Genomic DNA, 22,498 nt, shown 5'->3' on the forward strand with positions numbered 1-22,498 from the left:
AACAAAAAGGGCGATTTTCTCACTGAAAAAAAGCAAAAAAAAAAAAAAAAAAGAAGAAGAAAGCAAAAAAAAAGCCACAAACCAGCTTTCACAGCACTGATTGACACCTGCAGAGACAAAATTTAAACGTCATGTCTGGAAAGGGTCTAATCAGTGGAACAACTAAACCATTGCACTATGGCTTTGAGGATATGAATACTGGTATTCATTCTGCATTCAACTTTCCAGTGTCCTTGCAAAGACAGTGGAACCAGTGAAACACTTATATGTCATCACTGAGACTGTTTCACTGTTTGTTAGATTTAAATAAAAGTAAATGAATGAAAGTTGTTGTTTACATGAATTAATACGAAACGGTTATAATGTCACTTCACACAAATTCAGGTGAATTCTTCATTAAAAAAGAGATTTCTAAAACTAACTGCTAGGTATGGGACAATATATTTTATTGACGATTGCAGGGCTATTTTTATCTGAGTACTGCCACCCAAATAAAATGCTGGAAAGAATAACGTACGGATCACTTCTGAGGCTATTTGCCTCGAGTATGAACTCTCAGTGTCGAGTCCCTCACTCTCATGGATGCGACAGGGTGTCAATTCACCGCCATGCTCATTCTTAACAAAGCATGGGTCTATAATAATCATCTATTGCTGCAGAATGTGAGACTGGCTCACAGTTTATAGTTTAGTGGGCCCCGAATGGAAGGCAGCGCTCTTCCACCATTTCAGTATCTTGTCTAGAATAGTAAATAAAAGGAATAATCTCTGTATTTGCCATTCAACACAACTGACATCAATATCTAATTTTCTTTTAGTTCTTCACTGTTAATTTGTATTATTTGACAAATAAGACATTATCAAGTTTACATCTGAATACAGCTAAACATCTGGTAGCTTGAAGATGTCTACCAGAATTTAAAAGAGGTGTTATTTACCTCCACATCTTTTGTTCTATACGGTGTAGGGTAACTGTACATACTTTCAATATATTGTTTTTTATTTATTATGTACACAGATGCTAGCATGAAGACAACATTAAAATAAGTGAAATTGTTTTTTTTACCTGTTCTATAATTTCCCGTCAGACTGAATTGTATGCACAAGCATACTGTTGCCTGATGTCACTATATAATGTAAGCACGAAGCCGGTGATACAAATAGTATACTTTTACAAATACTTTAAGTCTTCCTCCATAGCTACAACAAAATGACAGCTACAATAAAACCCTTTTGCATTCATGACAGACAAGGCAGAGGTCTAAATAGATCTTAAAGTATGATTCTGGTACAAATCCAGGTAAAAGATGGGCTCTCAGTTCCCATTTAACAAACGTCTACGCGTAGCATTCAAGTCCACAGGGACAGACTCTTCAGACTTAGAAGAGTGGGAGAGACCACTAACAGAATAGTGGAAGAACACAGAGTTTTCCAGCAGAGCTTTGGCATCAAAGAGGCTTCAGAGGCTTGCCACTACTGACTGAGAGGAAGCCAACAGTAATCGTAGTTTGACTTCAACATCAGGATGAGGCAGGAAGGAGGACTCTTTAATTTTAATGATATAGCACCATTTAAAATGGCCACAACCCAATACTGCATTAGGATATGCCGTGCAAAATTGTAATTTAATTGTAAGTGTTGACTTTGGATGTTGAAATTAAGTTAACCATTCACAGACTTTTTAGAATGATATATAAAAAAATTTGTAGATAGATCTAATGTTAAAAAAGCTGAAGGGGCGTTTCAGGGTGGCAGTCCATTTGACAAGGCAAGATGAAAACAGCTGAGCTTCTGTATAGATCATGGTATGGGTCTGGTATGGATGCTGTTCTCGATACAGATGAATTTCAAACAGATGCTAAGGTGTGGCCCTTAAATGAATTTGGTGACATTCTGTGGCAGTGAAATAAGCCCATTGTTCAAATCCTCTCTTACTCTAAGCAAATAAAATCAGAGATGCACTGGTCAGGTTCGCCTTTACAGTACACTACCAGTCTCTAGTGAGAGCACAACAATATTATTATTGCAATTTAAAGATAACCATAATCAAAACCTTGCCTGAAGTGTGTGTTTTAATGATCCATGATGTGGTACTCACTGATATGAGGGGCTGGCAGAATTCGAGCGGTTCGCACAGGACCATGACGCACTGAGAACAGCTCTTGGGCTTCCCCAGCCAACTGAAAGAAAGGATCAGAGTTAACGATAACATTAAAGATCCCAAATCAGCTCCATTAAAAAAACTTATTGCATTCTATATTACAGATCAATAATAAAGTTAAAACACATGTTGAGCCATTAGGAATTACAGGGAAGCTGTCCACCTCTGAGCTAGAAGCTGCTTTAACAAGTGGATATGCTCACAGCTTCGATGTCATCTGATGTCAGCATAGAGTTTGTGTCCAGAAACATCAACTTTTGTTAATTACTCCTCGGGAAAAATGTTTATTTTTTTTCTGTACAAAGTATTAAATAACTATGGCAGCATATGCCTTGGAAAATTACAGTTGCAAAAGATTCTTTGTTCGCATTGTAAAAAAAAAAAATTGTTTTATCTGTATGAAACTAGTTTGCAATAGAAAGTGACAAGGTGAGGAAGGGAGGGGGAGTGGGGGAACATCAACATGGCAGTCTGGTAGTTGAAGTTCCAGGCAAACCACAAAGTAGAATCTGCTAAGCACAGAATAATAGGCCCAGTGGCACTGCAATACAAACAAGTTGACTCCACTTACTATGACAGAGCCAACTAGGAAAAGGTTAGGGATACGGGCTAATGCCAAGCGGGCAGTAGCCTGTGATGACTGTGCCTCAGTCTGACTGTAACCATAAGAAACACCCTGACCAGTGTTTCCAACCAACCCAAAAATCCCAGACGTAAGCTTCTGTTTCTGACTCTATGAAAAGAAAAGTATAATGATGATACCTGCATGTTTGAAATAATTAACCATTACCTTATCTACAGACTAAATATTAGAGGGTGAGATGCTATAAAATATGTTTTGGGTTCTTTTTAAACACCTCAAAATTCTCTTTAACCATTCAACAATCTCTTTGCTGTCATCTGGCCACGGTCTAAATTCAAGGATGTGTTTAGAGCTGGTTTTGTTCACAGTGCTTTGATGCTAGTGCCAATACAACATCTACATGAATAAATAATGAAACAGGCCAAAATGAATCATTTTAATCTGAAAGTACCTGATCCAAGAATGAGTAAACAAGACTAAAACTCTGACTAAGCACAGTTTTCGCCTTCAGGCTTGCTCTGGGGGTTTCAGGCCAAGTTTTGTTAAGCGTCTTGAGACGATTTGTATTGTTATTGACACTATATAAATAAAATTGAATTGAAAATTGAATTGAATTTTCAATAATCAGTGTTAATCACCATTTCATTGTCCTGAAAATACTTTAGTGCAATGCCTAAACAAATCAACATGTAGAGTAGCCATTTTTTATGTTTATATTAGGGCTACCAATAGATTAAAATATTTAATCGCGATTAATCGCATGATTTCTATAGTTAATGAGCATTATTGCAAATTAATCATGCTTTGTTTTTAAATGTATCTGGGATTTTTTATTATTTTTTTTTCCATTCATTAGTCTGTATTACTCTCATCTTTTATCTCCCTGCCCAGCTGATAACTAAATTCACATTGACAGTAAACATTGCATCTGGTTTTAAAACTGAACTTGCCCTTCAAAAAATCCATATCTTTATCCATTTCTCCCTGCTCACTTATTTCTTCTGCTTCTTTGGGGATTTTATGTCATTTTCAGTGTCACAGGACATCTTACTGACCTCCACAGTGTGAAATTATTTACTACAACCTTACTGTCCACAGCTTAACAGCTGCTTCGATTACTTCCTGATTTCGCAAACTATGAATTGGGCCGAGGCCGATGTGTATTAAAGAACTGACAAGGTTGAAATAATTTAACTTTGACAGCCCTAGTAGAGAAAAAAATATCGCATTACCAGTAGCTGCTTGTTCAAATGTTTGACTGTTTTGTTGTCGATGTACAATCAAAGGACTGGGTCTTTTTTTTTTCTTTTCAATTATTCTGTTCATCATTGGTTTCACTAATCAAACAAGTGCATTCCGACACATTTGCACAAACGTGACAGCCCATTAACAGATAAGCACTAAAGGTTGTCCTATCACAGGAGATTAGAAAGTTTGTTGCATTTCTGGTCTTTATTACAGAGGGAATACAACCACTTTAATGGATGCCTTTGTGTGTGTGTGTGTGTGTGTGTGTGTGTGTGTGTGTGTGTTTGCCCAGTCTGGTTTCTGCTTCATGCACTCATACAGCGTGTGATGCCAGTATATTAGGTCAATGGCCTGCGTGGCTCTTGGCAGTGTCTGCCGTGTGTAGTGGCACATTGTTCTAAGTGCAGAATGCCCCACTTTTTCTTTTATGCGTTAAATTACAGTGAAGCCTGCATTATCACTTAACTAGTGCTTTAATCTGTTAAACCCATCTGAGGGGATGATCGCTCTTTTGTGCAATTAGTAGCTTTTTCAAAGTGGCGGATTTGGAGCATTTTTTTTTTTATTTTATTTTATTCAAAGTGCTTGAGGCCCAGCGGTGGCAGATTAACACTGGAGACAGAAGCAGGTTATAGGAACACTGATAGCAGGAATAAAAGGAGGTTGGCAGCAGGGCAGGATTCCTATACAGGCAAATGGACCTGCGAGGGAGAATAATGGAATTTGCTGGATTAAAATGAGAAGAGGGGAGGGCCGGAGGTTAATGCGCTGGGTTATTGTGCATTACCCGTCTGCTCATCCTCGCCTTACATGGCTCTGTGTGACATCCGCTGCCATCAACAACATTCCCAGCATTACATTAGTGGCTCGGCGTATGTAATATGCCAAATTGCTTTTTTCAAAGTTGTTTTCCGTGCATGCAGCGATTCATTATATTCATTTCATTTGTGGCTCGGGATGTTTTCGTGAAGTCGCAGTGTCTGCTCTTCTGTTTTAATCTCTCAAATGTAATGCCGTAAGCTGTGAACAGATATCTGGGCCATATTCACAAGTGGATACGCTCACTAACACAGTGCTGGACATATTGGAGGTTTGGAGAGAGCAGGTGCTTCGGGGATCGGACAGTAACAGGTGTTTGCTCATGGCCTTCCATAACATGCAGCATTAAAATGATAAGAGTGGTGCAGCATTACTTGTTGCGCTGAAAAACAAATAGATTTTTTTGTCTTTTTTTTTTAATTTAAGCTGAATTGAACTCAATCACAGTTATGGTGACGGTTATACTGTTGATGATACTTACAGTACTTATAGAAACAGCAGCAGTGTATCAGGAGTATAAGACACTTTTTATTACTTACTGGTTACAAAACCCTAAAAAAAAAAAGTCAGACAATACTTTTCACAGCAGAAAAATTAAAGGTACCCTGAGGACTTCTAGTGTAAACAAACTAAAGTTATGCTTACATTCAGTGTTACTCACTAAAACACACTGTGTGCATTCTTGAGCTCTAACAAACATGCCGAGTGCATTTCCCTCCTCATAAAACACTCGCAACACTTTTAAAGCAAGCATTGTTTACACCCATGTTTACTTGGAGTCTTCCTCCCTGTATTTGTTAGCGCATAGCTGCATATCTGCATGTTAGCATCATCTGTGAACGAGTGAAATTTAGCGACACTGTTACCGAGATTGTGTGCCCACGCATGTGCATGTGTGTGATGGGAACCTACTTGCAGAAAGATAGCTACGTAGAGTGACTGAAGGTTAAACAGTACACCTGTAATTCTCTAATAACTATTTTGGCTATTTGCATATCTATATAATACACCGAATATATACTGTTTATGGGCTTTTCAAAAAGCTTAATTCTAAATTCAGGACCTCAAAGACAAAATAGTTCGAAATTAAATAAAGAAGGAATGGCCACTGTGCTCATGGCAAAAATGTAGGTATTTGTAAGGGGATGAGGTCAGGGTCATGTAGATATGTAGATAAGTCCATTTATGGCATCAAGCCTGTCTATGTATGATTAAAAATATTCCTATGGCATTGTGCAATGGCACCATAGAAACAGATGCACTAGTGACTACGCTATAAAACACCAGCACTAACCAGTGAAAATCTGGGAAGATTATGAGACTGAAGATGCTAACAAGGCACCATGAGAGCACAGTGATGAATCACCAATCAAAATATTAAACACATTACTTATATCATCTTGTTATGTCTCCTGTCCTAAGAGTTTACTCAGAGTTTAATAGTTAACACTGTCCAGTATAAAAAAAAAATCATCTAACCCCCCTTTGAAGGAGGAATATATACAAACTTCCTAGCTGACACTAGCTTCCACAGCACAAATCATAATGCCTACTTAACACTACATTCTGTCAAAATTAAAACTTATACACAGGTTTTGTTACAATATGTTAAAAGAACAATCAAAGACCTGTTTTAGAAGGGAACAGAAACTCGTATGCATTGCTAGCTTTTAACTTAGTCAGTTCCCTTCCTCGTACTTCAGTGTGTGGATTACAGCAACTCCCAACACTTATATAAATTACATAAATATTTCTCAAACGTAAGACAGAACGATGTTGTAATACTGCTCTCGGTTCCCAACACATTCACCGACACCTGGTGCAGACATCTTTCTCCAAGCATTTCATCTCAACACGTATGTGGACACACAATTAGTCCATGACCGCCTGTCTCTTATCAGGCTGCGGTGGACGACACCTCTCCGGCGCGAGGCGACGGTAATCTACATCGCCTAAACACCTCTGTCAGCATCCATACAACCAGTCACAGTCCCCATCTCACGAGCGTGTGAACGCGCGTGTGTACACGTGTATGTTCCTAATCTGCCGGGCTATTACAGAGGGTGTTGGCTTAGCAACTGTCACAAACACTTCACAGCCACTCGAGAGCCAGAGACCGAGGCACCTTCAGTGCTTACTTAAAACCCTGCGAAAAAACACAACCCAGGAACATCCCGTAAACTTTGAAAACGGAAAGAAAAACAATGAGGAAAGGACAGCGCGAGACAACACGCTGGACGGTGCTGAGTGAAACACAATTGGCGTCAGCTGAAACAGAAAGGTCGACAGTATATTTTTGCTGGGTGTGTGTAATGTGGCTAAAACAGCTGTAATCGTGTGCTGCTTCATAATGACTGCAACAGAAAATCTGCTCGCTGCACAGGAGTTGCCACATCACAGTGGCCGATGTGTGTGATCACTGGTAAAGTAAGAGCGTGCCCTTCTACGCGAGGCCTGTGGATGTTTATAAAGAGACTGATTAAGGACTTTGGGGTGTTTAGATCTCACAGGATGTATGTGAAGTTTGCGTGTTTCAGTGACAGCCTCTACATGAAAGGCGATACTTGGTGAGCGAAGCCTCCGCAGCGTTGTGGATAATTTGTAAAGTTACAGGGCCGACAAAATCTTCTAATGATTTTCCAAGTCTGAATTTAACAAAGTTTTTACACAAAATAACTTGACCGTTCTCCTTTGTAGGGGGCTGATGTTTATTGGCCCAGTCGTCAGAACAAATAAATCTAAAAATGCACTTAAAAACAATAACCAAACAGAGCGCACATGTTCCACACACACGTACCGAGCTCCACCTTTAGTTTTACATGAATGCATGTTTTAATCTGTGATTCCCATCTGACAGATGAACAGCAGAGATCATCCTTCTCATTATATCCCAGCTTACTTAACGGTCTCCATCTTGTGGCGGCTTATTACGTCACATCGCCGGCGTGCTAGAACTGCAAGGACGGCATGCGACGTGTACCAGAGCATAAATGAACTTTACTTTGTGTTTACAAGGAGCAGCCACTAATTTAAATAGACTACCTGTAAACGCAACAGCCCTGCAACAACTTCAAATACTTATGAAAAATAATTATTTATATTACTTCATCACTGTAACTCTATGGTTGATAGTTCGTATGTGCTCTATAAAGTAATTATTTACCTTACACTACACTACAGTGTAAGATAACACTAAAAAGGAGTTAACAATAAAATCTCATGTTCCCTGTATTGTGGTGATATTGTGCTACATGGCTGTTCTTGTCTACAACTACAACTCTTGGATTTAATTTTATGCATACAAGACCCTAAACATACTCAGAATATGACATTTTTGGAGTGCTACAGTCACACCTGTATAGAGACTTCCACAGCAGCCATTTGGTACAACTGATGGTAATGGACACACACACACAATCAATTTGATCTCTGCCTTTAACTAAGTGAGCACACTTGGAGAAGTGGGCAGCCGTGCTAGGCGCCTGGGGCTTTTAAGGGCACCTAACCCTTGGACGTAGAGGGTATCAAACCAGTGACATCCCAGTCATCACAGCTGCTTCTCCAACCCCTACTCCACTGCTCCCACTCACTTGTCACTGCATCCGGTTTGTTGTGTGTACTTGAACTAATGTTTCTTTCTGGCTTCTCACATTTTATTTAGATGCAATGGTAAACATGGTCAGCGGGAACCTGGAACTTGTGTCGCAGCCTTGAGAGGCTCCTGACTGAATAAAATATCACCGATAACGTGGTCGATGCTGACACCTAGTGGACAATGAGTTGTACTGTAATATAGAGATGAGATTGAACCAAGTTTGAATTTAACAAACCAGACATCGATGTTAGTCAGCAAGTTAGTTGTCGGGCTCCAGGATTTCCAAATGAACATATTTCAATGTATTCTGAAATAGCTCACAACTGTATTTTGGCTAGCTTTACTTTACTTTACTACTATCTCTTAGAATTTTTTTCAACTAGGTTTTAAGAATTTATGGTTTATTTTTGTGTTTCAAATCATGTTTATGTTGTATATGAGTTTGTCATTCATCTGTAAAGTGCTCTACAAGTGAAGTTTGTCTAAAAATGAAGTCATCCCTGTGAGCGCCAACGTTAATCATTAACGCATGGTGATAGCCGTAGCAGATACAATGCAAAGGTCTTTTAAATACCGCTAACACACAAGTACACTATTGTACACTGAAGTCTATCTAACGTCTTAAATCTGTATTGTTGTATTTCATTTGAGTTAATTTTTAAGTCTCTTTTGACTACTGCACGTTTCATATAAAATGGGTAACACAGTTAAAGAAGAAAATGAAAAGTTAGTGCTACAGTAAGTATATTTGTATAAGACCTTTCCCAAAAACTATAGACTGAATGTTGTAGACCATAATATGTGTTTTAGGTGACCTGTTTATCTGTTTGTAAAGGTGGTGTGATTGATAAACGGAACATATACAATGGCTACATTTCTTTACTGCTTCTTCATTGTTCGTCTCTAAGTGGACATGTCCTCATAGGTCCAAGGTCAGAAAATGATTTGACCCGAATGGGACTTTTGAACCCTGTAACAACGCACAGTTTACATCATCCAATCACACAATCAGCTGTAAAGGCGGTCTGTCAACACAGTTAGGAAAAATACTTTTTGTCCATCAGCTAATGCTTGGTAACGCTGACCGACTATTTCATTCTGATAAATTCTTTACTTATTTTTTACATATTGATTTTTGAAGGGTCCATCAGGGCCGCACAAGAGACCCACGGAAAAACCAGCAGAAGATATTTGATTTCTTTCACCACACCTGTTTATATGAATTTATTGTGTTTACCGAACTTACGGCACAAAAGCACCAGGTAAAAAAAAAAAATGTTAGTGGTTGCAGTTGTGTGACTTACAGATACGTTCCAGATCTGCATGCCGTCAGTGTAGCCAATCATGAGGCAGAGGGGAGGGTCAGACGTGCCACTGTGCATCTCGATAAACTCTGGGTTGCGGGAAGTATCTGTGCACAAAAAAGTTTAATAAGGGTTTAAGTTTGACCATCCAGCTCCAAACTCAAACAATACATACATAAAGCTCTCTACATTATTATGTTTCCGTCACGACTCTGGTGTTCACCTGGAGTGCACACCTGAAGCTTGTCCACCTAGCAGGCTCTGCGGTATATTTACCCCTTTTTTCATCCACTACCCACCAGTTCATGGTGTAACTCACTACCCCAGGTGACTAATATTAGCTCTAGCTTTTGCATTTGATAATTGCTCTCTGCACACAGAGGCAAACACAAGGACAAAAGACAATACTCACCAAGTCCTACTCAGCCTCATTATCTTTACCTGCCAAGATTGATATAAATACCTCTTCACACCACTTACATTTTGAGTCCATTTTCTGCTTCTAGGTTAATTTTGCTCAGCTTTGTGACAGTTGTGTTTTCTATAATCTTTATTTCATAAACCACCACATATACATCAATGATTTCTTATCCTACCTTTTGTTCAGTCTCCCTACCCTGAATGTTTTCTCAACTAACTGCGTTGTCATTTTATATTTACCATACACAATTATGTACAACTACATATAATAAATTAACTTCAAAATAGAGCTGTCCAAATGATTTTAAACACATTTTTATGCACTGCATTGAAACAAATACTAAAACCTTAATGAGCCACAAAGACTTACCGTTGACGTCAGCTTTCTCAAATCGAACCCAAATGATTTTTTCTTTTTCATCAGTGGGTGGAGCGCCAGTGTATGCCTGTAGTTTGAAAAGTCAGAAAGATAAATGGCAAAATATACACAAAAACCATTCGCTTGAACAATATTAAATGTATTAGTCCAGTATAAGGCCTTTGTAGTGGATGAAGGAATAAATTAAAACTATTTTGGCAGGAGGCTAGGGCCTTTGATGGCGCCTGTCATCGTGATTCTTCATCTAAGTCCCTACTAATCAGTAAGATATCAGTAAGTAGCTCAGTAAATAACATACAGATGTCAGTATGCACATCATACATACATCCAAGTTGAAATGACACTGTAAACTGAGCTTTACTTTACAACTGGCTGTCTAAATATTAATTTTTTGTAGCTTCGTCAACACCACAATGTTTTCTGCACGCAGGTTCGTCTGTAGTACAACGCTTACTGATTTTTCAGACTGCAGTTAATTTTGCCACTCATTCATTGTGAACACACAACATACTCAAAACCTGCTTTACAAACTGAAATCAGCAGTGTGCAAGTAGAGGAAAGTTACCTGGGGGACCACATCCTGCAGGAAGGTCACTACACTTTCCATGTAAGACTGCTCCCTGCGAGAGCAAAAGGATCATGTCATTGCCAGCGAGATATTACACTGTAATATCAATACTCTGCAAGTAGGGTTTCTTCAGAAAAGGTTTATCTTGTTTTTTAAGTAAGTCTACAGAAATACAGCACATATAGTATCATGATGACACAGATTTCTGATACAGTAAGAAGTAGAGATTCCTGTCCTTACGTAGCAGCCTGCGCTCTCACCAGCACCCCTCCAGCACAGCGACTCGGCCTGCGCGGAGAGTCCGATGCCATTTTGAGGGAGTTCTTCCTGAAAAGGTAAAAAAAAAAAAAAGGGACATTTTTCCATGATGAATAACTTGCACTGACAATCACATTGCACGTATGCAGGATCCAAAGATTAGCATGAAATCAACTCTTCATTGAGGAGTTACCATGTGAAGAACATGTTTAGGTTTAACGATGCAGCCACACCAAGTGCAATGTTAACAAGTTTAGTTTTCGGTTTAGTCTGAATAATACCTTACACAAAGCTGAAAATAAAATATTCAAACTTCCCAATAAAGGATTTTTATGTTACTATTGTCTAAAGCAAAGAAAATAAATGTTTCCCAAAAGTTGAAACCACAAAATGTTTCTTCTAAAACAATTAATGAATTAAATGGAATTATCAAAGCCGAATGTGTGCAACATTGTGGTGGACTATGGAAGTCCATAAACCACTAATGTAAGTAGTAATTTATAGATTGATATATAGATATAGATAGATATATTTGGAGCAGGAAAAATCTTTAGTGTTTTTCAACAACTATGACCCTGGTGTTTGTTGACAGGAAGTATGTGTTTTAAAGTGTAAGTAAAGATGGCAACATCTGAGCATTACACCCTCCAGAAGGTAGACTATCGAGGTAGACAATCTATCATAAAGAGAAGACTAGAACAAAGGTCATTTATATATTCAAAGAAACAAAGTTCTGGAACAGCATTCTTTGGATACATGAACCTCAGATCAAACAGTACCAGAATGACTGTAAGAAAAAAATGAGGAGAAGACTGATTATCCAAAGCATACAACATCATCTGTAAAACACAGTGGAGGTAGTGTGATGGCAAGGTCATTTTTAGCTTCCAGAGTCACTGGGTCTCTAGTGTTCATTGATAATTTGACAGAGGTGTACAGAGTATACCACCAAATGAAGCAAAGATGATGTTAGCGCTTCACAGTGCAGATGTACAATGGGCCAAAATGTACAGTGAAAGCAACTCAGGAGTGGAATATTCTGCACTGGCAGAGTCAGTCACCTACTCTCAACCTAGCTGAGCATGCATTTCAGTTACTGGACACAAAATCATAGGGCTCACAAACAAACAAACCAACAACAAGTAAAGACAGCTGCAGTAAAGTCCTGACAAATGATTACAAATGTGGAAACCCATTCTTTGGTTATGTTCATGAGAGCCAGGCTTTAGGCAAAGCATCCTGAACAAAGTATTACAAGATGTTCATGTCCTTCTGGCTGAGATGTGAACAGTGTGAGCAAGGCCATGTCCACATGTCGTCCGTCCAATACGACCTCATTCCAATTACAGAATCATCTCTGTGCATTTACACCAATCAGGCATAACATTGTGACCACCTTCCTAATATTGTGTAGGTCTCCCTTGTGCCTCCAAAACAGTTGTGACTCATCAGAGAATGGACATGGGCCTTCTGAGGGTGTCCTGTGGTGTCTGGAAACAGAATGTTGTTAGTGGGGGCCCTTGGGTCCTATGCGTTGAGGGTAGGGGCCTCTGTGGACCAGGCTTGTTCCAGTGCATCCCACAGATACTTGATAAGTTTGGGATCTAGGGAATTTGGAGGCCAGGTAAACATCTTGTGCTGTTTTTCATGTTTCTTGAGTTTTTGCTAAACCGTTTGTTTGTGTGTGTCAGTGTCAGGCTGCATCCTGCTCTGGATGGCTGTTGCCATCAATCATTGCTGTGGGGTAGGGGTGCCTGGTCTGGTCTAAGTGGGTGGTACATGTCTAACTAACATCCACATGAATGCCAGGTCCAAAATGTTTCCCAGCATAAAACTGAATTGTCACCAGATGGACAGTGTTACTTACTTCTCCTCTCAGTGGTTTTAATATTGTGGCTGATCAGTGTGCACCTACAGCAAGATGTTTTCTTGCTCCAGGTATGCTCCTCTCAGATATGTTTAAATACTAATTCTACATGAGGTCTTTGGGCAATCAGAAAAAGTACTATACCATTAATATTATTAGTTAATATGGCTTTCAAAGGACAGTATAACATCATGATGATTAACTTCTAAGGAGTATTGCAGAAAAGTATACCAAATGATTGCCATTCAGTACAAACCCTGCAAAAAAATACTGAATGTTCAAAGCTACACCTTCTTTACCTAAAATATATTTCCAACCTCTTTTAGAAAGAATGAAATAGGCAGAATACTGAAATATCTGTTGGCACAACAACAGCATCCCTAAAGTGACAACACAATTTGTAAATACAATCAGACAGCTGCAGCTTTCTGCTTATATGAAGCACAGACACGTCTCCAGCAACACTGAACTGCCACAGCTACCAGGACTGACAAGACCACTGAACAATGTATGCATGGTCTCTAAAGACGTTATCATCACACTAGCCAAACGCTTACGCAATAGGGTCAACAGCAGGAGAGACAGGGCTATTTGTAGATAACAGTCCCCATGCTTGTAGTGATGAGCTTCTTCAGCAAACCAAGCTGAGACATTTAGCTATCTTAGTCTCCATAACATATCCTGAAGATGTATCAAGCTAGCTAGCAGCACTGGCACCCAGCAAACCCACACACGTAACAACTGTGACAACTGTCAAGGCAACACAATACCGCTATAAGCTAATGCTAAAGTTGTACTGACAGATAGGAGCTAACTTAGCTAGCTAGCATTAGCTAATATAACTGTATTGTGGTGTAAAAGCGACGTGGCGTTTCAATAGGACGTTGTTTTCGAGCAAATACAGATACGAACCGTGGTGTTGAAAGCTGATAGTCTCGGTGGATAAGCACTTGTGTGGTGGCCGAAAGATACCTCTTGGGGAAAAAACAAAACAGTAAAAAAAAACGTCAAAACACAAGCAGGCTAGATTTGCGGAACTGTGTTGTGTCTCTGACAGCCAATGAATGCACAGAAACGTTGTGGTCTAACCAATCATGTGGCAGCAAAGGCGGGACAAGTGACGGCGTCACCTATTAGAAACGAGGCATGCACACATTAAAATATAAACCCTGTGTCTTTTACTGTAGCGGTGAGAAGAGGCTTTTCTTCTCATTAAAAAAAATATCTTAACGGAATGAAGAACACCGAGGAGTTGTAGTACTGGACCTGCCATTGCCGTGTGGTATCGCGAGAATGCGCTGTGAATTGGCATCATTATTCAATCATCTAAATCAAGGGTTTCAAACATGCGGTCCGGGTGCCAGAACCGGCCTGTCAGAGGGTACAGCCTGACCCGCGGGATGAATTTACTGGGATGAAGTGTCAAAATTACATTGAGGACATTAAATGCATATTTTCATTAAAACTATCTGCCATCCCTAGTTTGTCCACTAGGGACCGCACTATTTTAGTAAGAGTAGAGGATATAACAACACTGAGACCCAGAACTGAACAGCATAAACGTGCCAAAATTGCATTTATTTTTCTTAAATTTCAGGTTGTTCATAAAATGTTTTGTAAGTTAACATGTTAACATTTTCCTAATGTACTTGGTACTTGTACTTGGTGCCATGATAACAATATTATCAGTGTTACTGACTACACCTGTCAATGGTCATAATGTTATGGCTGATCAGTGTATAAGAAGATGATGACATATGGCACAGTCACTGTAGTCGTGGGACTTGTGTGCATTAAATTACACTTACTGGAGGTGAAAGATGTCTATGATGTCTTTACATGCATACATGATGCAGCCAATCATTATTGACCCCATATCACTTAGCAGAAATTCTAGAAAGCAAAGGGCAACCTTTAAGGAATATTAAGAAACAGTCACTGAGTCCTCTGTATCCAAGAAGAATGCCCTCTTTGTGCTTTCTCAATGGATTCTCTATTTTATCCTGTCATTTTGATTCTTATTACTCTTGTTGTGTCGACCAAAAGACTGGAACTGCCGTTAATTTGAGAAAAGCATCTTAAAATAGATAGATAGATAGATAGATAGATAGATAGATAGATAGATAGATAGATAGATCAGACATCAACTCTCAACATCTCAATAACTCATTTAGGTCCATACCCCATAATAAAAAATGTTGAAAAATAAAACAGTAACATCTTGCAATCATATTCTCTGCAAATTTGACATTCACAGTGCTGGTAGAAAGAATAAGTGAATCCAGTGAACTTTAAATGGGCGTTACTTGTAGTTGTAGGCTACAGCTGCTTCAGTTCAGCCTCACTGTCACACTGCCAAGCGCAGCTTCTGCTTAGCTTTAAATGGACGACTATGCTGGCATTGCCTTCGAGGACAAAGTGATAAACTTGACGATGACGAGCTGTTCAGTCCCAGAATCAGCAAAGCAACCACAAATCACGATGCTGCCTCCACCGTTCTTCAGCTTCGGGATGCGGTTTTCATGTTGATATGTAGAGCTCTTCTTATGTTGAATGTTCTTCATGCAACGGAGAGAGGTCAGCATGCAAAATCATTTCCAGTACAACTAAATGTGGAGGGATGAATATGACTTTGTAACCCTTTACAGGTTTATGCAAATTAGCAGTTTTTGAAGTTTTCTGAGATGACTTTTTTGCAAGGCTCAGTTCACTACTTGGTTGTTTTCAACAAGTCAAAGTATATCCAGCTTCTAGTTACACTATTGAAAACATACAGTACTTGCAGTTACATTATTTTACTTTGACTTCGACTTTGAGTATTTTGTTGTTGGCAGCATTTTCACCTTCACCAAACATCATATTGTTAAAGCCCTTTTTTTCCAAAGGAAAATACTGTTTGTTTTCCCGAACTAAAAGACATTCTTGCCTGATGACATGGCCACCCACCATGGTGTGGTTTGCTGGTTGCAAGCACTGCAGATCCCAGTTGCTTGGAGCAATGAGCGGTAATTTGATTGACAGAGGAGAGACAATACAAATTCGAACAAGAGAACTGCTCACCAAACAATGCCCCAAAATGCTTTTCTGCCAAACAAGTGGAGCTGTTTTCGTGTAGAGACGGCTCCTTGTGAGACATCCCTAACCCTGCCATTGATGGTGGTATGCTCAAATTTGTCCCAGTGGCTTTGTTGTATTGTGTAGAAAATATGCAGAAAAGAAGCCAGGAAAAAAAGCCACACAAGGACAGGAATATGTTTGTATGCAGCCCTGTTGTAATTGCCAGCATTTTCGATTAGCAACTGTAACTTCATTACATATATTTCCTCAACAACTGTGGCAGATTACTCCCCACCACTGACAGTTTGTATGAGGCGTCTGAACAGAGTTTAGTTCTCAGTACATGATCTACCCTCCGGACGGTGAGGTCTAGCATCACCTCTTGTTTGACATCATGAATGACTTAATTAAATCACTGACCAGCATAAATTCCCATCTTGCTGAACACACATATACGAGCGCAGACAGACACACAAAGGCGGAGAGGGAGGAAACCATTCAGCATGAGCCGTTGTGATGTAATTACTTTTCATTTGATGTGAAAAATTATTCAAAGTCAATGAGACGGAAAGTGTTCTGCAGTCTATCACAGGAACTGGCATTGTTTACTTCCCCTCCAGCACATCATTTGCTCTATCTCGCAGTCACAATTATTCTCTCTGTCTTACTGTCATACACATTCCACTACAGTGTATCACATGCCTCATTTAACTGGACGCCGGTGTGCGCATGCGTGCGCGCGATCCCTTGTGTTTCTGGTGCTGCATTGTGTTTTTTCTTTCTTTTTTTTTTTTTGGTCTATTTGTATTCATTTGGATGTCAGCTGGTGTTGAGATGCATCTGTTAGAAGATAAATCTCCTGCCTGCTGAGCTGTGCTAACAAACATCACTGTGTTGTATGTTTTTATATCCCTCATTTACATTAGATATGAACATCAGATGTGTGTGTGGATATCTTATTCGGATAAGAAAAATTACATGAAGTTATTTTTAACAGGCAGTTTTAAGGGCAGAGTAATTGTACCCATGGTGCTGCTGAGGATGAAAATAACTTTATTTCATCATTATTATTTCGTTTAATTTTTTATATTTTCTGCAAAATGCACATAAAAAATCAGGAGGTTATGGCAGATCAACACAGTACTTTTCACCTTGGGGCATTTTCTTTTGAAATGAAACTTAAATGTTTTTGGATGCGTGCGCCTTATGTGTCATGTTATCATCTTTATCATCAGTATGGACTGGAAGCAGTGTGGTGCAGGACATGTGAAAGGTCTGAAAACCCTCAATCTTCTCACTATGTTCATTGAAGTCTGACACAAACACAACTTTGGGCTATTTCACATAAAATATTTCTGCATTTAATATTTCACGTGTCATGTCAGAGATGGTTAGTATTCGTGCTAAAATAGGGGTAGGCAGTCCTTTATTCCAGTGACAAGATGTTTTAATCCAGATGACATATCCAGATTAAATGCTGTGTGATTCGACCAGGAGCTACAAATTTTGGACAGCCTTCAAACTGGAAAGTTACCACATTATCATGAAAATCTCATTCTAGGATGTAGAATTTGGAGAAAGGTTTTGCAGTAACTGACTGAAAATACAACCTCTGCATTTGCTGCATCTTCCACCGAAGCACATTTTCATCCACACACGGTTCTGCAGTGTTCTCCTCGGCCCACCTGATGGCAGTATGACTCCAACTCTGAAGCTCCCACTGAATCCTCCCTCTTTGTTCTCCTGCCAATTTTGCCTCTTCTCCTGCCCCCCACCCTCTACCCCATAAACACACACACATACACACACACGCACAAAAACATCTACGAGAGGAGAGAGAGTGAGAGAGAAAAAAAAATGTATCCCCGGGTTAAAATAAATAGCCTTTCACAGTTAATTTAATTGACTATTTTGTACAAAATCGAGGTAATTCCGCCTCGCCTGCAATAGCAAACAAGAATAGCATTGCCTTGGCAATCAGTTACCACGCAAACACAGAGAAAGGCTTTAATCTGCTTTTATCACAGACGAGCCGCGGCTGAAGTTTGTTCAGACACTGTGAGGCACCTGTTTTCTTAATTGTTGCTACATCTCTGCAAGAGAGAGAGAGAGAGAGAAAAAAAAAAAACACTCTCAGTGGAGCAGGGGATAAATGTAATAAGCATTCAGCATGATAAGTTAGAGAAGAACAGAGAGTAAAGGGCAGAATAATGAGCACAATGCAACTTATTTAAATATAAATATATATAAATGTATATGGATTACTCTAAAACTGATGTAAATGGAAAATGTACATCTTTAGGAAGCCGCAGTTCTGCATTTCTTCGTGTGCCAATGAAACAAAGAAGAAAAAAATAAGCAGAAAAAGAGAAAATCCTTTAAGTTCCCTGTAATTCTTCTTGTTACATCTTTGGTCCAAGGTGTGAAAGACTCTCTCTCTCTCTCTTTGTGTAATTTCAGAAGTTCAGAGTGGAGGTCAGTGTCCAGAAGTGCTCCTTCTTCTCCACTCTGTAACTTCTTAATCATCTTTCTCTCCTGCTGGCTAGATGCATGTGTGTGTGTGTGTGCGTGTGTGTGTGTGTGTGTCCCTCGGTGTCTGCCTGTGAAACAGAGAGCATGTCCGTCGGAGGTGTTGCTGTTCTCGCCTGTCCTGCTACCTCCAGCTGGGCGTCTACCGCCCCCCGCAGGCCGGCCGAGGTTACCCCACGCTGACCTGTTTAATTGTCTGCCTGTCCCAGGGCCCACCGGTGAGTGTGTATGCGTTCCCGCTGCGCAGAGGAGGACAAGGGCGACAACATACACACACACACACGCATGCATGCACGCATACAAGATGCACACAAGAAGAGCATTAAAACATGACACACACTCACACACACACACACACGGTGTCTCTGTTAGATACTGTCAGGCACACCTTGTAAGTGTGTGTCCCATTAAAATGTGCTTATTTGAAGGAGTGGTGTTCAAATCTGCCTGTTGTTTTGAGGCTGCTGAAACAAGTGCACACATCCTACCAAGGTTTAGAAAAGGTAACGTCACACTTGCAAGCGGACAAACAACTGCACAATAAGAGGCTGCACAATATTGTTGACAGTATGTTCATTATTCAGTCACTTTTCAAATCTGGATGTGCATCAGAAAATAGTTGCAGAAAAAAACAACATATAAACAACTTTTTTTATTATGTGATGAGTAAATACAATTTGTAGGCATCCTGAAAGTGCAAAAAAGACAACAATGGACGGGGTTACTGTCTGATTGCACCATCAGCTCAATACGTACCGAGGTTTATCCTTGATCACACAGTGTGTTGGGAATGTTGCTGTAAACTTCTTCAATTTAATGCATTCAGTTTTATTTATATAGTGTCAATAACAATATGAATGGTCTTAAGATGGTTTATAGAGCCCAGAGCCTGAGACCCCCAGAGCAAGCACAGAGGCGACGGTGGCAAGGAAGAACTCCCTTTAACAGGAAGAAACATTCGTATGAGCAGAACCCAGCTCATATGCTGGGACTCATCTACTTGAGCCCGGCTGAGAAGAGACAGAAAAATAGAGAGAAGAGAAGAGAGGAGGAGGATAGGGGTACAGATATCTGTTATACATGTATACATCTGAATAAGGCATACATGCGCCATCTAAACATGATACAAGTACAAGATATAGGCGGTGCATGTTACGTGAAAACTGATCCTGAATAATAATGGACAGAGATAGCTATCAAAATATTAATCGTTGGGCTTACAGTAGTATAGTTGTAATACAGGTGAGTTAGCTGGTATAATGTATGAATATAAGAGGTATCATTATCAGGCTGGAGAATTAGACACAAATCAAGCATAACATTATGACCATTGACAAGAGAAGTGTATAACATTGACCATCTTGTGTCAATACAATGTTCTGCTGGGAAACCTTTGGACCTGGCATTCGTGTGGATGTTACTTAGACATGAACCACCAACCTAGACCAGACCAGGCACCCCCACCCCATAGCAATGACACTCCTTGGTGACAGCAGCCATCCCCAACAGGATGCAGCCTGGAACAACTAGGAACAACTAAAAAAAATATGAAGAACAACACAAGTTGTTGACCTGGCCTCCAAATTCACTAGATCCCAAACTCATCAAGTATCTGTGGGATGCACTGAAGCAAGCCTGATCCACAGAGGGCCCTCCACTCAACCCATAGGACCCAAAGGCCCCCACTAATAACATTCTGTTGCCAGACACCACAGGACACCCTCAGAAGGCCCATGTCCATTCTCTGATGAGTCACAACTGTTTTGGAGGCACAAGGGAGACCTACACAATATTAGGAAGGTGGTCATAATGTTATGCCTGATTGGTGCACATTCCAGCGGGAATGGATAACTATAAACCATGAACACTAGGCAGGTTGATGAGGCCAGGACCACTCATCATTTCTTCATCTTCTGGCTTCATTTAAAGCAGTTTGCTTTATCCTGTAAGTTAATGTACTGTGCATACAATGCTGTGTGAATATTTTAAACATTTTTGACATTAAAATTTTCTCCATCACTGGATGCGACGAAGAAGGCACCTAAAAAGAGCTATCTTCAGCCAAAAAAAAGATCAAGGAGTCCTGCAACAGATGGCCTGGCCCCCTCTGAATCCTGATCTCAACATCATGGAGTCCGGCTGGGATTACATGAAGAGGCAAGAGACTAAAGCCACATGACAACAGTGACAAGTTCTCTGAGTGGCTGTGCAACCAAGTACATTGAAAAACTGTGCAGAGGAGGAAAGGTACTGCTTAACAGGCAAAGGCTGCACTCACCAAATACTTTTATGATATTACTGAAGAAAGCTTCTTCACTTTGCTTTTTGTGTGCAGGATTGTTTTCAGGGCCAAAATCAAAACTGTCACAGGTAATTAATGTGGCCGACCAGCAGCTGCACCTATATAACCACGCAATACGATGTGTCAGTCTTAAATACAGGGATACAAGGTTTCCAGCTGTTCTAACAGACTGTCAGGTCAGAGTTTGCCTTTGTTTAATTTTGATGGAGTGGATGTGATGGTTCAGCCAATAGAGTCGCTAATGCGCTCTGTTTGAAAATGGAAAAGTCATTACTCAGGTGTGCTTTATCAGTATATTCAGTACATGGTCACACTATCAGATTGCCGTGACTGCTCACAGATCAGTGTTTATCGTGTAACGTGACATCGCATCCTCTGCCGGGCCGACTAGAATGGAATGGAAATGTAAATCCTTAAGGTTGCACTTAATTGACTTTATTAGAAGCCAAGGAGAGTTGACTCATTGACCCGTAAGACCGAAATCCTGTTGTCTGAGTTTGCTCGGATCAATGTTCTTCTAATGAGCTTCCAACTTGGCAGTGGTGTGAGGAACGACTCAAAGCAGGTGGAATGTGCGGACAGATGATGGCAGAGGAACCCAGGGAGTGAGACTCACGGTGAAGGCACATCTCAGGAAGCTTCGGATCCTTGTCCACCAGGTTCCTGTAATAAAAGATGGAAGAGGGACTGCAGAAAAGAGGGATGGGGAGGGTGACGCGAACAGAGAGAGAAAGGGAGAGGATTAGGACACACCTTTATAGATAGGTTTTTTGCTTTCTCCATTGCCACTACCAACCAACCAACAAACATCTTCTTCTGAATGAGACGCTGTTAAATGTCATCACGTCTTGGGACTGCTGACTGTCTATTGGACAGGCCCAGATTTGTGCAGCTGGGGCTCCCAGTCTGATGTGGTGATTAGTAACACGGAAATACCACAAGGGACTGTCCTGTCTCCATTTCTGCTTCACTTGATACTCCTCAGATTTCCACTATAACTCTGCCAGAAGTTCTCTGTGATGGTGATGGGTATCAGAGATGAGTGTGAGTCAGAGTACAGGGAAGACCTAGGAGACAACAACAAAGCCCACAAACATCATGAATCATGATCGGGTTGAGCACTACAAGGACCTATCCATGCATTCATCCATCCATCCATCCATCCATCCATCCATCTATCCATGCATTTTCGCCAGATATTTGCATGTGGATACAGTGTCTGGATAATGGTTTCCAGTCCACATTTCTGCACATTTACACCTGCTATTAACCTTTCTGTCTGCACTGTGATTGAATCTTTTTTATGCAAATGCACCAGATGAAAGAGGCAGACTTGTCAACAAGCACGGTGCACTGCACATCGAGGACGCAAGGTAAAACTTTATGCTTTATGCAAGAAGAGTCAGAGT

The 22,498-nt window shown here is 40.2% G+C and overlaps 1 protein-coding gene across 1 annotated transcript in view; it reads right to left on the reverse strand.

Moving 5' to 3' along the window:
• bcas3 (BCAS3 microtubule associated cell migration factor) overlaps positions 1-14,225 on the reverse strand; it is a 285,342-nt gene extending 271,117 nt beyond the window's left edge. The window contains 6 exon segments of the mRNA XM_084559322.1: positions 2,098-2,179; positions 9,710-9,816; positions 10,500-10,575; positions 11,074-11,128; positions 11,317-11,403; positions 14,114-14,225. Of these exon segments, the coding sequence (XP_084415448.1) occupies positions 2,098-2,179; positions 9,710-9,816; positions 10,500-10,575; positions 11,074-11,128; positions 11,317-11,387 (391 nt within the window). The 5' untranslated portion in view covers positions 11,388-11,403; positions 14,114-14,225.
• Positions 14,226-22,498: the final 8,273 nt, after the last annotated feature.

This window comes from Chelon labrosus (genome assembly GCF_963514085.1).
Source record: "Chelon labrosus genome assembly, chromosome: 13".
Lineage (NCBI taxonomy): Eukaryota > Metazoa > Chordata > Actinopteri > Mugiliformes > Mugilidae > Chelon > Chelon labrosus.